The sequence below is a fragment of the Vitis vinifera genome, chromosome 2 (genome assembly GCF_030704535.1).
Source record: "Vitis vinifera cultivar Pinot Noir 40024 chromosome 2, ASM3070453v1".
NCBI classification, from domain to species: Eukaryota; Viridiplantae; Streptophyta; class Magnoliopsida; order Vitales; family Vitaceae; genus Vitis; species Vitis vinifera.
Genome location: NC_081806.1, coordinates 9,421,450 through 9,435,056, shown reverse-complemented (window position 1 = coordinate 9,435,056; position 13,607 = coordinate 9,421,450). Strand labels below are relative to the sequence as shown.

The 13,607-nt window shown below is 33.3% G+C and overlaps 1 protein-coding gene across 1 annotated transcript; it reads right to left on the bottom strand.

Annotated features, from left to right (window-relative positions):
• Positions 1–10,031: 10,031 nt before the first annotated feature.
• On the bottom strand, positions 10,032–12,560 carry LOC100254058 ((R)-mandelonitrile lyase-like). The gene is made up of 3 exons (XM_002277495.4): positions 12,217–12,560; positions 10,494–12,009; positions 10,032–10,403 (listed from the first exon to the last, which is right to left on the bottom strand). The coding sequence occupies exons 1-3, from the start codon at positions 12,305–12,307 to the stop codon at positions 10,364–10,366; spliced, it is 1,647 nt and encodes a 548-aa protein (XP_002277531.1). The 5' UTR covers positions 12,308–12,560; the 3' UTR covers positions 10,032–10,363.
• Between the last annotated feature and the right edge of the window lie 1,047 nt (positions 12,561–13,607).

Here is a 13,607-nt window from a genome sequence, read left to right as displayed (position 1 = left end):
TTAAGCATAATGGAAGCATTAAAAATAAAAACTTTGAACCCTATAGGGTGTGTTAGAAATCATACCTAGGGTGTGATTGTTCCCAAACCCAAATCCTTTTGTAGAAGGTGTCTTGAAATCCTTCTAATCTTCTACTTGATAACTCCATCTTAGATCCATGACACTTGTGTAGGTGGTTACACACCTTGAGAGGAGAGACAAAGAGAGAAAGAGAGAAAAATGGAGGCTTTTTGGAAAACTGAATTTAATGGTTGAGTGTGTGTGTAACCCTAAACCCTAAAGAAGATTTATATAGACATCATTATGGACTTAAGTGAGTTTGGCTTAAGTTGGGCTTGAGTTATTTAATCTACTCTATTAGGTCTTAATGAATTAATTAGCCTTACTAGGCTTCAATTAATTAATTAGCCCAATCTAGAAGAACCAAAATTCATTCATCATAAAATCCTATGCAATCTTGTGCTTCTACCAAAAGACCCTTATGCACATAAATGATTAATTCTCTACAAAACCTGAAAACTTTGTGCCAACAAAGAATATGAGCTCAAACAAAGACCATTGGGAGACTCAAAACTCCACTAAAGAGAGTTAACTACGCTCTAATACTTCATGGAATTACATTGAGATGAACCATCCACTATATGCAAACTCCCCATGAATTAATGTTAATAATCTAATGAGCTAGAAGCTACCAACCTTTTCTCAAGATTACTTTTATCATCCTTAAGTTTCAAATCACTTATTTTGTAATCAATTGACATACTCTAGTTCACAAATGACATATCTCAAATTCCACTTAAGGATTACTATGATGCCATAAATTTTATGATCAAAATTTCTTAAAATCACTCAAGGGGGACACATTATTTCAATTCCATGAGATATTATAGTGCCTTTATTTAAAATATCTATTGTGATTAGGATTAATCAATGGTGAATCAATCCATAGGGAATATATAGTCACTTTAGGGTCTCAACCATAAGTCAAAGTCATTGAAGACTTAAACATTGACTTAATATTTTTTCAAGGTTGAGAAACCATACAACATGGTAGCTTGTTGAAGTTAAGACTATTCAATAGTTAATTTCATGATTCATTATAGGTCCAATTTAATGTGTAACCATACACACTAATACACATATCATGGGAAACTCATCTAATTGACTAAGGTAAGTCATACCTTCAATTAGGAAGTAGTATGCACTAGAAGCTTAGATGGATAGCCTAAGTCCAAAAAATGGTTGTGATCAACTCATCAACTTATAAGAAACTCATTACTTAAATATTTTGTGTAGCTCCTTATGCACCCAATTCATGTATAAGACAAATGATGTAGCCTTGAATGCTTAGATAAATATTAATATAAATAAGGATAGAATAATGGGAATTGAAATCATTATAATAAAATCTCATTTTGTTACAACATGCTTTTTAAGGGTCCTATCCCAATAGTTTAAGCCCAAAAATTTCATTTTTTTTTTTATGGTTTTTTATTATATGTTTTTATTCAAATTATCCAAATATGAGAATATAATGAATAAAAAATAAAATCATACTAAGACACATGTGATGTACATGGAAAATTGCCTGTAGAGTTTCATAGATACCTTATAAATATGAAAACCATGTGTTTAGTCAACTATGGAGCAAAGCAGTCATAACAAGCAAATATATAATTTTACTTATACTTTAACCTTAGATTATTCCAGGGGACTTCCTCCAACCAATACTTGCACTCTATTTCTACATTTACAGTGTAATAACTCGTACTCCTTAATAGATGCCCTAACTCCTTGCAAAGGAAATGTGATCAACAACCAACTCTACTCAAATTTGAGATAAACTTTGAAAGTTTAGGGATATCTTAGTAGGGTAATTCAAATATAGAACTATAAACTCATTCTTGATTTTGACATAAGCAATTTATTCAACTGAAAAAAGGAAAAAAAACACAAGACGATAAGTGCCAAACAAACTTACCAAGTTAAAATTTAGGCAACATGATAGGGAAAAAATATATGCTAAGTAGGTAAAAGTAGAACTATGGAAGAACTCTTGTCAAAAACTAATGACTTTATTAATTGAAAGATAACCACAAAATTAGTTGATCAATGAAGTGGAAGAGAACAAAACTTTAGCTGAAAAATATCCAAAATGACTCACCCATAAAATGAGAATATCTATGAGAGCTTGCCATGTATTTTTTTTCCTATAACAATTGAAAGAAAGTGATTTTCCATGCGAGGATTGAGGTAGGTTAAGGGCTATTTTTTGTGTGTCTTACCCACTCCTATCTTCAAGATATATCAAACATAGAATTTTGGGTGGACCAAGTTTGTACCATATAGCAAATACCACTGGCATTGAAAAAAGATTGTTGAATGGAGAAAGAATGTTGATGTGAATGAGGTAGTTGATGCAACTTCAAATCAAGAAAATAGGGGTTTGGGAAGCTTATGATCATAAGGATTGGAGATCTTGGATTATGTCTTCTTAGGTCATGCTATACTAGGAGGTTTTCCCTCATAATGAAAATCATGGATTAATGGTTGTTTATGATTGGTTTGCTTTGCAATTTTAGTCAATAGTTTGTCAAAGGTTAGGTAAAGCCTTCAAGTGGATTAGAGAGGGAGATTCACCTTGTTTGTTTGTTTGTTTTTTTTTTTTTTCTATTTTATTGTTGTGGTTGATGTTTGAGTAGACTAAATAATCAAACTAGAGATAAAGGCTTGTGGAAGGTTTATGGTAGTTGAAGCCTTAATCCTATGTTTTGGGTTTTAGAAAATTTGAGAGAAAGAAAATAAAGTGGAAAAATAGGAAGAAAGAAAAATTGAAGAAAATAAAAAATTGATTTAAAGTTAATAAATAATTTTTATATTTAAACTTATTTCACTTTTTTTTTTCCCTTCTATATAAAATTTAAATACTTTGAAAATGCATAAATTTCTAACAAAATTTATTTTTATTAATTTTCTTTCATATTTTTCATAGTAAACCAAACATAAGAAATTTATTTTCCTTGATGCTTTCTTAAAACCAAACATAGTGTAAAGGTCTTGTTAGACTATCTTATTTGCAACTAGTAAATGATGTTGTATTGAGTTTTATGACCAAATATGAAGATAACAACATCGCTAAGTATATCTTAGTTGAAGTTCCTTTTTATATAAGGATATCTTAGTAGTCTTTGGGAGGTCTTTTTAGCTAATGTTAATCCAAGTGAGAGTACTTTCTTGGGCATCGATGAGAGCATTATGTCTTAATAATTTATTGGTAGGTTTGTGTTGTAGGATTCCAAAGCGAACCTTCTCCCCACCTTGAGTTTTCTATGGCATGGGGCCTTAGAGTTCTGAGATTACATGTGTAGAAACAATCTTGTTATTTGAAGAAGTATCACTTTTATTCATTCCATAAAGCCTCACATTCCATTTGTTTCTTTTAGGCCATATTTGGTATGTGGGAATAACGGGTAAGAATGAACATCTTATTCCTTTAAAACATTCATTCCTATGTTTGAATAATTTATATTATGATTGAAATTAAATAAAAAATTATTTCAATAGGAATGAAATCCCACTTGTAAGTGAAATTTCAATTAACCGTCAATGAGAGCTATTTTGATTTCTTCACGTTGGAAATAATATAGAACATGCTAAAATTACTATTTTACTCCTTCATTTCCATTAAATTTATATTATTTTTTACGACTAATTTTTATTTATTAAGTAAATATTATTTTTAATCTCATTATTTATTGCAAAAAAAAAAAAATCTTAAAATACATTCTTTTAAAATGAGAATTAAAAAATATTTTGAATAATGTATAAGAGTATTATTATTTATTTATTTATTTTCCTTTCACATTCTCATTGTTACCAAACATTAAAATGGAACAAATAATCATTTGAACCTTACATTTCGAAGTGAAACAAAAGAATTGGAATCACCGAAATTATTTTTATTCAAGGAGAAATAAGAACAAAAACAAAATAATCAAGTCTCATTCCCATTTACATATACCAAATATAGCCGAAGCATTTAAGGCCCACTAAGTTACCTCCAAAATTGAAGGTGAAGGTATATATATTGGGGGCTGGTACAATTACCTCAACAAATAAAGAAGCCTTCTTGAGTAAATGGTTGTCGAAGTTTTATAAGGAAATGATGCTCCCTGGCTTAGAGCTATAAAAAGCAAATGTAGGATGCACTGCCATGGTTGGAATCCTAGCATTGCATCATTATCCTTGAAAGGCCATGCATGGTCCAATATTCCACCGAGTTTTCAAGTGTTATTTGAATTATGGTTGGAGCTGGTATAAGAACTCTTCTTGGGAATATCTTTGGTGAGGAGATCAATCAGTGTTCTTCCAAAACCCCAAATATCCATTGCCTTGCAGGTCTAGAACATTCACATCTCTGTTGTCATAACTCACACTTCCCCACCCTCATCCAGCAGCTATACATAACTCGTAGAAAAGTGATAGTTGTGAAGATAACTGCATTTCAGGAGTCTGGTGGCAATGCCAGGAGCAAGGTGCTGTGGTGTTGTGAAGAAAGCTCTGTTTTGTTTTTCTGGTTGCCCCTTCCTTCATCCTTGCTACTTCTACATTGCTGCTTCATATTATGTAAGACTTCTTTGTTATTTCCTGATGACAGAATGCTTAGTTTAACAAATGGGTCACTGGAGTTAGAAAACTAAAGTGATAAAGAATAGAGACAAAAATAATGAGTATAATCGATGTAAACTATCAACTTCCACAGCCAACACAATTCATCTACCCTCCTCCAATAACTACCATCTAAGTAAAAAAACATTTTTTTTTGGTTAAACCAATAAAATGATTACAAAATTACTACAGATGAGATAAACTAGCACTTGGGTTGTGATAATTCTAACAACATGAAGTTCAATTTCAAAACCTATGCTAGAAAATATCTTCATATAAATAAAGATTGGATTCAAATCAACTATCAACTTCCTTAAAAGCTTAAGCTATTAAGATATAAGCTTATAATATAATAGATTCCAAAACCCAAGTTATAAATGTCTTAAGAAAGTTGATATGTCGTGATATTTCGCCGATGGGGATTCAAATAAGTCTAGTTACCACTGGCCAAGTTCTTATTGGTTGATATATGTTGATAATAAATATCTTAAAGTTCATTATTAAAAAATAAATTAATTAATTCTAATTATTTTATTTAATATATATATAAACCACCATTATAATTTTCTTCACAATTATTTTTTAATATCATTTATATGATAATTAAATATAAAATATAAATATTAAAAATCATATATGCATCATCATTTATTTTACATTATTGAATGCATTTAAATTAAATAAATTATAGTTTTAATATTAAATGTATCATCGATTATCTCATTAATCCTATTTTAAAAAATTACTATCACTTCACTTTTAAATTTTTTATATTTATCTTTTTAATTTTATTTAATTTTGATGTTTTCATTTTAAAATATTAAAAATATAAATTTATTCAAAAAATAATAAAATATAAAATAATAATAATAATAATTAAGTTATAATATTTTATAAAGTAAAATTAATTTGATTATATAAATAATAAATTATTAATACCGCTATATCCTTGCTTACCGATATTTCTCTTTAGTCATATCTATGTCAATTATATTTAGAAAATAACTTTAAACACATGGATATTTAGAGTTTCTCCAAATATTTCATGAATTTTGAATAATTTTCATGTTACGAATATTTTTGTTAAAATATCCACCGATATTTTTGTTAAAATATCCATATTTCTGACATATCCATAAAATCCAATATTTCAAACCTAGCCAAAGATATATCAATCTTAATAATTTATTATTTATCTAATCAAATTACTTTTAATTTATAAAATATTAGAACTTCATTATTATATTTTTATATTTTAGTATTTTTTGAAGAAATTTATATATATTTTTAATATTTTAAAATAAAAACATTCAAAATTAAATAAAATTAAAAGAATAAATATAAAAATATAAATTATGATACATTTAATATTAAACTATAATTTATTTAATTCAAATGCATTTAATAATATAAAAAAAATGATGATCTATAAATATTTTTTTTAATATTTATATTTAATTATCATATAAATGATATTAAAAAATACTTGTTAAGAAAATTATAATGATGGTTTTTATATATTTATTAATTAAATAAATAAAATAATTAAAATCAATTAATTTATTTTTTAATAATAAACTTTAAGAGATTTATTGTCTACATACTTTAATAAAGGAGAACTAGGCCTGTTGGTAAGTAGGCTTGAACCTAAGTCTCTTGGCCTAGGTTCGAATACTGCTAAAAGCAGGCGAAGTCCCCTTTGAAATTTGGGGAAAGCAAGCTCAAAAATTGGGCGCCGAATGTCGAATATATGTAGTTTTGATATATATATATATATATTTACCGTTATTTCAAATCATGATTAGGATCAAAACCTACAATGTATACTCCCTTGAGGCTCACCCACGAGATGATGTTAAGCTACTTTCTTAAAAGCTTTATCTACTAGAATATAGACACAGTTATGCTAGCCTAACATGTGCATGTGACAGAACCCAACAAATTCAATTAACATGATACAAACTCAAGAAAATAGGATATAAAAATCGGGTATTGACAATTATATTCTCAACTCTGTTGATAAACAAAATCAACCAACCAATCACAGCTTGGCATGGTTGTGGAACTGGGCCTTCTCAAGTAGTTCTAGCAAAAAGGGAGATGATCCAATTTATCGCTGTGCTGACAAAATGACCCCCGAGCACCAGCCTGCAAAGAGTGGAAGCCATTTGCCATGGATAGAGGACACTGAGTGGTGGGTACTAGAGGTTTATGTGAGCTCCTTCTCCTTCCTTCCCTGCTCAACCACCTTCTTCAAGCTCCATTGAAAGAGAGAAAAATGAGAAATTGCCAAGCTGTTGATGCTGTTATACAAGTCATATTGGACTGCCTAAAAAAGAAAGATAAAAATAAAGAGTCCTATTGGACTAGAAGCGCTAGTGAGAAATAAGAAGTATGATTGCTTTTCTCACCACCGCCTCCTTGTCTCTGCCCAATAACAGCTCAAAAAGCAACAATTCTGTCTGTTAAACCCTCTTCAAGATTCTCGGCCCAAACAACACTCTTGATCAGCTAACACTCTTTATCTTGCCTAAATTCTCAGGCTTATCACTACTCAAGGTTTACTGGTTATATTTTTTTCTATTTTTTTTTTCCCCTTTCATTAGTGCAAGCTGATTGAGTTATGCGACAGTAGTTTTGAATTTGATTCATAGGTCTTGTGTGGCCTTTGGATTAAAGAGGGCATGAAATAATCATAGGCAAAGCAAGATGCAAAGATGAAGAAGGACCAGCCAAATCTGCAGATAAACCAGTGTGGTGAAACAAAAACAGGGCATGATAGTGGAGATAGTTGCAAAAAGATCTGCAATGAAGAAGAACAATCAGGTGGACTTCATTAACCCATTATTTCCAGGAAAATGGTTATTTAAATGGATCAGTGATTTCTTGAATAAGATTTTCCAGAAATCCACGAGGAAGGAACTATAGTTCCTTTCCTGCATGGAAACCTTTTTCTGTTCATTGTTAATCACCAATTCACATGCTGAAATGATTCAGACGGGACATTAGAAGTGCATAAATGCATGCAGGATTGCTGAAGTATAAGAAATGCAAACCCATTCAATCAATGTGGTGATTGCTTCCTCTGTCTATTGTTGTTTAACAGTTCCAATGCCAACATAACTTGAGCAAATGCAAACAAGAAGTTTTTTGCAAAAATCTAGCAGTTCTATATTCTCCTAAAATCTGAGGAAATGGTAGAACTTTCTCTGATAATAAGGTAACATAAAAATATATACAGCTAGAAGCTCATAGTCGATACAAAAATTCATTCCCTAATCACTTCCAAACTTTTCAGGTAACAAGACATGACAGATCTGTGTAAGGAAAATCGTAGTATTTTAGAAGATGGAAGCTGATCATGTTTCTAATCTTATTTTTTATGAATCAAGAGACAGAGAAGCACAATAAATTGCATCCAAAATAAACGTCTTAACAAGTGATGATCAAGATAATACATCCACTGGGATGAGTCAGTAAGGTCAGTGATGAAAAACTTTTCAGATACAGAGTCAAATAATGTAAAAGCTGCATAAGAGGGAAAGAGTTCCACATCTAAACTCTTACTTCATACACACAAATCCATCCAAAATCATTTCCATCATGATAAACTGATAATTGCTGTAGTTCTTACCTGCTTCATACATCAACAAACCAAATACTCCAACCTTTACAATTCTACTAGAGCTAGAGCTAATAGAACTAGTTTCAAAAGAAAGCAAAAAGGAAACCAAAAAAAGAAATAATCTCACAGTAGGAGATACAAAAAAAGTAATTACCGATTCAATTAACAATTGTATCAAGTTGGTGTAGCTAAGAGTTTGGCCAAACATTGTTAGATACTTAGATTCATAAATCCAATTTTCTGCACAACCTTTTTCAATTAAGCTTACTGCAAAATGTTAGGTCCTTTAGATTCATATTTTCTGTTTACAAAGAAATATCAAAAAAAAAAAAAAAGACTCCAGCTTTATATGATATGAAGATTTTAGCAACTTCATAAACTCAAAAACTATAGCTTTTCACTTCTCACAACATAAGGATATTACTTGTTTAATTGTTCATTAATGAATATTGTCAATTCAATTTGTGCAACATATACTGCACTTGTAACAGGACTTTGCCTGTGGCAAGCAGTACAGGTGTTACAAAAAATTAGTTCGATGTTGATTGTATTAATTGCTTTGGTTGAACACAAATTCATCTTTTTATTATCAAAATCTAAAGTTGAGTTTGTGAACATATTTTCTTAATTTATAGAAAATTCATTTTGGGGGCTATAGTTTAATTTATTACAGTTAGCACTCCTTTTTGCAACTGAGGCTTCATCATATAATTTTCAATATGAATGACTGCTCCTAAGCCAATTATATGATAGGAAAAGTTACATAACAGCTCAAGATTCAAGAAAATCAATAACAATTGTATCAATCAGGAAGAAGAAAGAGAAAAAGAGATGCTTGAACATGATGACATTTTTGTATTAATAATTTATCAGTGAAAATCATGTAATCAATCAAGTTTTTAAACTCAAGTAGAATTCAATAATCTAAACAAAGTGAAATATAGCTCAGGTAGGAATGATATTACATGCATACATCTTTTCAAGTTTAATTTGACTTTGATCAGAGTTAGAATCCAGGTATTTTTAAATAGGCTGAGGGAAGGCCTATTTCTCATCCACTAATTGCACATGCTCTCAGATCAAGTTCACTCATTTTTCAAAGTAAAGCTGCATTCCCTGAGAAGCAAAATTAGTGATAACACCAACATATTTGAACTATCATGCACCTAAGACCATAATTTCTAGACAACATAGAAAACAATAAAAGAACAAAGTGTGTAACATGATTTCCTTGTGTAATAAACATCAATCCAATGTCATACAAACTGAGTGCTTTTCTTGAGTAGTTTGATGAGCAACAGAACCAGAAGTGTGAAATAAATAAAAAGATATTGAAAATTTCTATGGAAAGGGAAAAAAGGGAATAGAAATTCCACCATTTTCTCCATGAGGTCCTATAAAATGGTGGCAAATCCAATCAATTTCTGTTCAAAGTTCATCAATGCCTCTTGCATGAATACATAAAGATACAAAGTAATCTGTCTGCTTGTGAACATTACCAAGGAGCATAATCACGATTTGCATGCATTCAATACTGTTTCTATCATCTGAGAAAAACCTAAAAGATTTCCCCAGCATGTCTCAAAGTTGCAATTGGAAATCACCATGCTCAAATTCAAGATGGGTTGTTCCAGGTTTATTTAATTTTTCAGAGACAATTCCACCATCTGAGTTTTTTGTTGACCACATGAAAAGGGAACTTGTGACTTGACACAGCCTCTGAAACATACACTAAGAGTAAAAATTCATACGAGACTTCTGCAATTTTATTTTCAAGTATTCAGTCTATTGATAGAGCTGTTGTATTGTGCTACCATACACTCAAAAACATTTTCAAGTTTTCATATTCTAAAACATTTTCATACCATACACTCTTTGAATGAAGAAGTTGAAAAATGCAGATCTCTAAGTGAGCCCTTTTGCCTCTATCTGTACAGGGAATTCATACCTATGAGAGGAAAACCAAATATCATAGCAAAAGGAAAAGTTAAAGTAGCAAGGTAGTGGGCCATATACTGCAGCACAGTAAGCTTCAAGGTCCCCATGGCTTCAAAGGGTGAAGACTAGATGCTATCTCATTCGCTCTTTGGTTATTTTTATCCCAATATACCTGTCAAATCAGGCCAACAAAACAATTAAACTTCTCCAAATAGCAGTTTCTCATCCAAAAACCAGGGACTTAATAAAAACCAATCCTTACCGTCCGAGCATCATTAAAGTAGCCTGAGGATTAGTGCCTGGTGACACATTGAAAGTTGAACCATCGACAACTCTAAGAGCATCAATGCCAAGGACCTGGTGATCACTATCAACCACCTTACCCACAATGCAGCCTCCATGATAATGCCATATCGTGCTCACTGTTCGATGGCAGAACTCAGCCATCTGAGCATCATTGGATTGGTTAACAGGCAATGCAGGTCCAACAAACCTGAAATCTTGACCCCCAAACCACTCCCTGAACTTGAACTCCTCCATTGAACGACTCCTCAAGACATCCCCAACCTTGCGCATGCCACTTACACATCGTTCCAAGTCAAGTGGATCAGCAAAATAGTTAAACCTGACAAGTGGGTTCACCTTGATATCTGTGGATGCGAGTTGAAGAGAACCACTCGAGAGTGGCCCAATTATCTTCTCCATGAGGGTGGCCACAGTGAGATAGAGGGGAGAAGAAGGTGTCCGAATGAAAACAGAGCGGGCAGGAGATGCAAAAGGTATGACATTGGAAGCTGCTTCAATATAAGCCCCTAAATTAGTTATTCCCACTACTTGTATCAATGAATGCTCGAGGGGAATTGGGGAAACAATTGAAATACCATTTCGGGGGTTATCATAGAGGAACTGCCCCACATAAGGCAAATGATGCACCACCGGAATTCCCCACGAAGAGAGATACGACCTTGGCCCAATGCCGCTCAAGAGCAGCAGCTGAGGAGTCCCAATGGCCCCAGCACTCAGTATCACCTCTCCATTTTCCCGAACCATTGCATGGTGGTACCGCCCTATTCTATCACGATACACCACCCCGATTGCAGACTGCTTCGACCCAGACAGGGCTGAAGTAGGGGCAAGGAGGATTCTTTCAACACTGGCGTGGACTGCCACTCTGATGTTGGTGGCTTTGGCATAGCCAAGAAGGTCAGCGGCAGTGTGCCGCCTGCCGGAACTATCAAAAGTGGAGCCACCAATCTTGGTTCCCACGGCATGATCAAGAATGAAACCCCTGTATGGATCAACACCAGCCTCTAACAACCCGTCCCGAACTGCTGATTGCCAGTTCTTGAGCTCCGGCCTAAAGACCACCGCCCTCTCCACCCACTCATACGACTGATTGACAATGTGGAGGTCCCATTTCAGCCCTGATTTTTTATAGAAATCTTCGTCAGCTCTGCTGTAGAAGCCGGCGTTGATTGCGCTACTGCCGCCGAGAACCCGGCCTCTGGCGTTGGCTACGCCATCTTCGGACGTGAATGTTTGAGCAGGGGAGTCGTAGGGGTCGGCCTCCATGAGAGAGGTTAAGAAACCATCTTGGCTCATCAGATTGGGATTGGTGTAAGGCACACCACCACGTTCCAGAACCAATACTCGAAAATTCTCCGACAGCGTCGCCGCCAATGGGCACCCGGCAGTTCCCCCGCCGACGACGATGTAGTCATAGTAATCTTCCGGCGGCATCTCCGTAGCATTAACTACAAATTTAGAGTAGCTTGGACCTGCAATGGAAAGGGTTTGTCAAGAACAATCAAGAATCACCCTGTTTGGTTTCCCAGAAAACTGATGAAAGAAAACTTGCAACTCAAATTGACGTCAATAGAGCCAATGCTCGCTCTACTTGGGCTTTCCATTCTCTTTTCCTACAAATTATCTGGACAACCAAACAGAGAAGAAGAAGGAACAGAGGATTTTGAATATAAATATACCTTGTGGAAACTGTCCTCGAGAGAGGTGGTGGAGGCTAAAAACGATGAGTAAAGCAAGAAATGAAGGAGAAGACGACATGGGTTTGGCCATTATTGTGATGTGGTGAAGAAAGGCAGGGTTTCTTGGTCTTCTTGAGAGAGAAAACACCTGTGAGAGGGAGAGAGAGAGATTCTGGTTGGAGAGCTAGCTGTATACTATGTAACTGTTTTCGTTAGTATGGCGCCCGTGATTTCCTCTAACGACGTCGTTTCCATCTAAAAGGCAATCTCTAGTGCATGAAACTACATCGTTTTATTGACAAACATCCCTATTGGTATTTTGAATTCTAAGTTGCTGAATTATTCTTCCTTTTCGTGAGAAAAAAACTTAAGAAAATTAATCTGAGGCTGGGATTAGTGTTTGGGGTGATTAAAAAGGATAAAATAATTTCTAATTTAGAAAAATAATCTTACGTCAATATTAATTGTTGAAAAGTCCAATATGCCCTCAAGTCAAAATGCATTATTTCACTAATCAAGCCTAGGCAAGAACCCAAAATAATATTTGGTATTTGGAGTTCAACAAATCTCTAATTCTTGCTTCAATTCCCAATCCCCAACTTGAGAAGCCTTTTGAAATCATCTATAGTCCATTGGAGCTTTTGGAAGTATAATTACATGCTTCTTGTAGATTTGATGTTATAGAACTCTAACCCTTATCTTCAACATTCATCCTCAAATGTAACCCTAATGGCCATTTGAAGAGTAATATCCAATAGTTTTGGGATTACGAATAGCTAAGGTATAAAACAACTAGACCCTTAGGTGGTCACTATAATTGCTAATTTAGATATGATTTCAATAAATTCTTATTTATTGCAGTCCTCCTACAAGAAAAACTTCAATTTTTGTATTCATTGAGGTTATAATTGCAAGTGAAGTGATGTAATTTTATAGTTCAGTCTTCTTGGTTTTAGACAAACTCATATCATTGATGGGGTTGACCCTTACAGTTTAACATTCTAGATTTATTGGACAATTATTGGTTAGGCTTATTCATCTTGGAATTTTTGTATTGGACATTGAAGACAATGTTAATTTTATGTTCTAGGTTTCAAGGACTCTATAAAGATTAATAGTGATATGAAGTTGAGGCAAATGCTTAGTATATATGAGAGAGTTCAGGAAATTAATTGGAAGTGAGAATGAAAAGGTAGCCCCTATTGGTTTAGTGTCTACTTCTATACTTAGGCTACCATCAAAAATTAGAATTAGGCCTTTTTACATCCCATAAAATGGAGAAGGGCGAATGTTACAAACTAAGGAGGGGCTTTCGATGGATAGAGTAGATATGGATTATGGATCTAGTAATGGCAACAATAGATGAGGAAAGCGATGACCAAACTAGTGAC

Excerpts from the sequence above, each read along its gene's own strand:
- LOC100254058 (XM_002277495.4), bottom strand. The coding sequence starts at position 12,307 with ATGGCCAAACCCATGTCGTCTTCTCCTTCATTTCTTGCTTTACTCATC. Across the intron at positions 12,010-12,216 it reads TCGAGGACAGTTTCCACAAG|GTCCAAGCTACTCTAAATTT; the intron begins GTATATTTATAT and ends TTTCCATTGCAG. Across the intron at positions 10,404-10,493 it reads ACTTTAATGATGCTCGGACG|GTATATTGGGATAAAAATAA; the intron begins GTAAGGATTGGT and ends CTGATTTGACAG.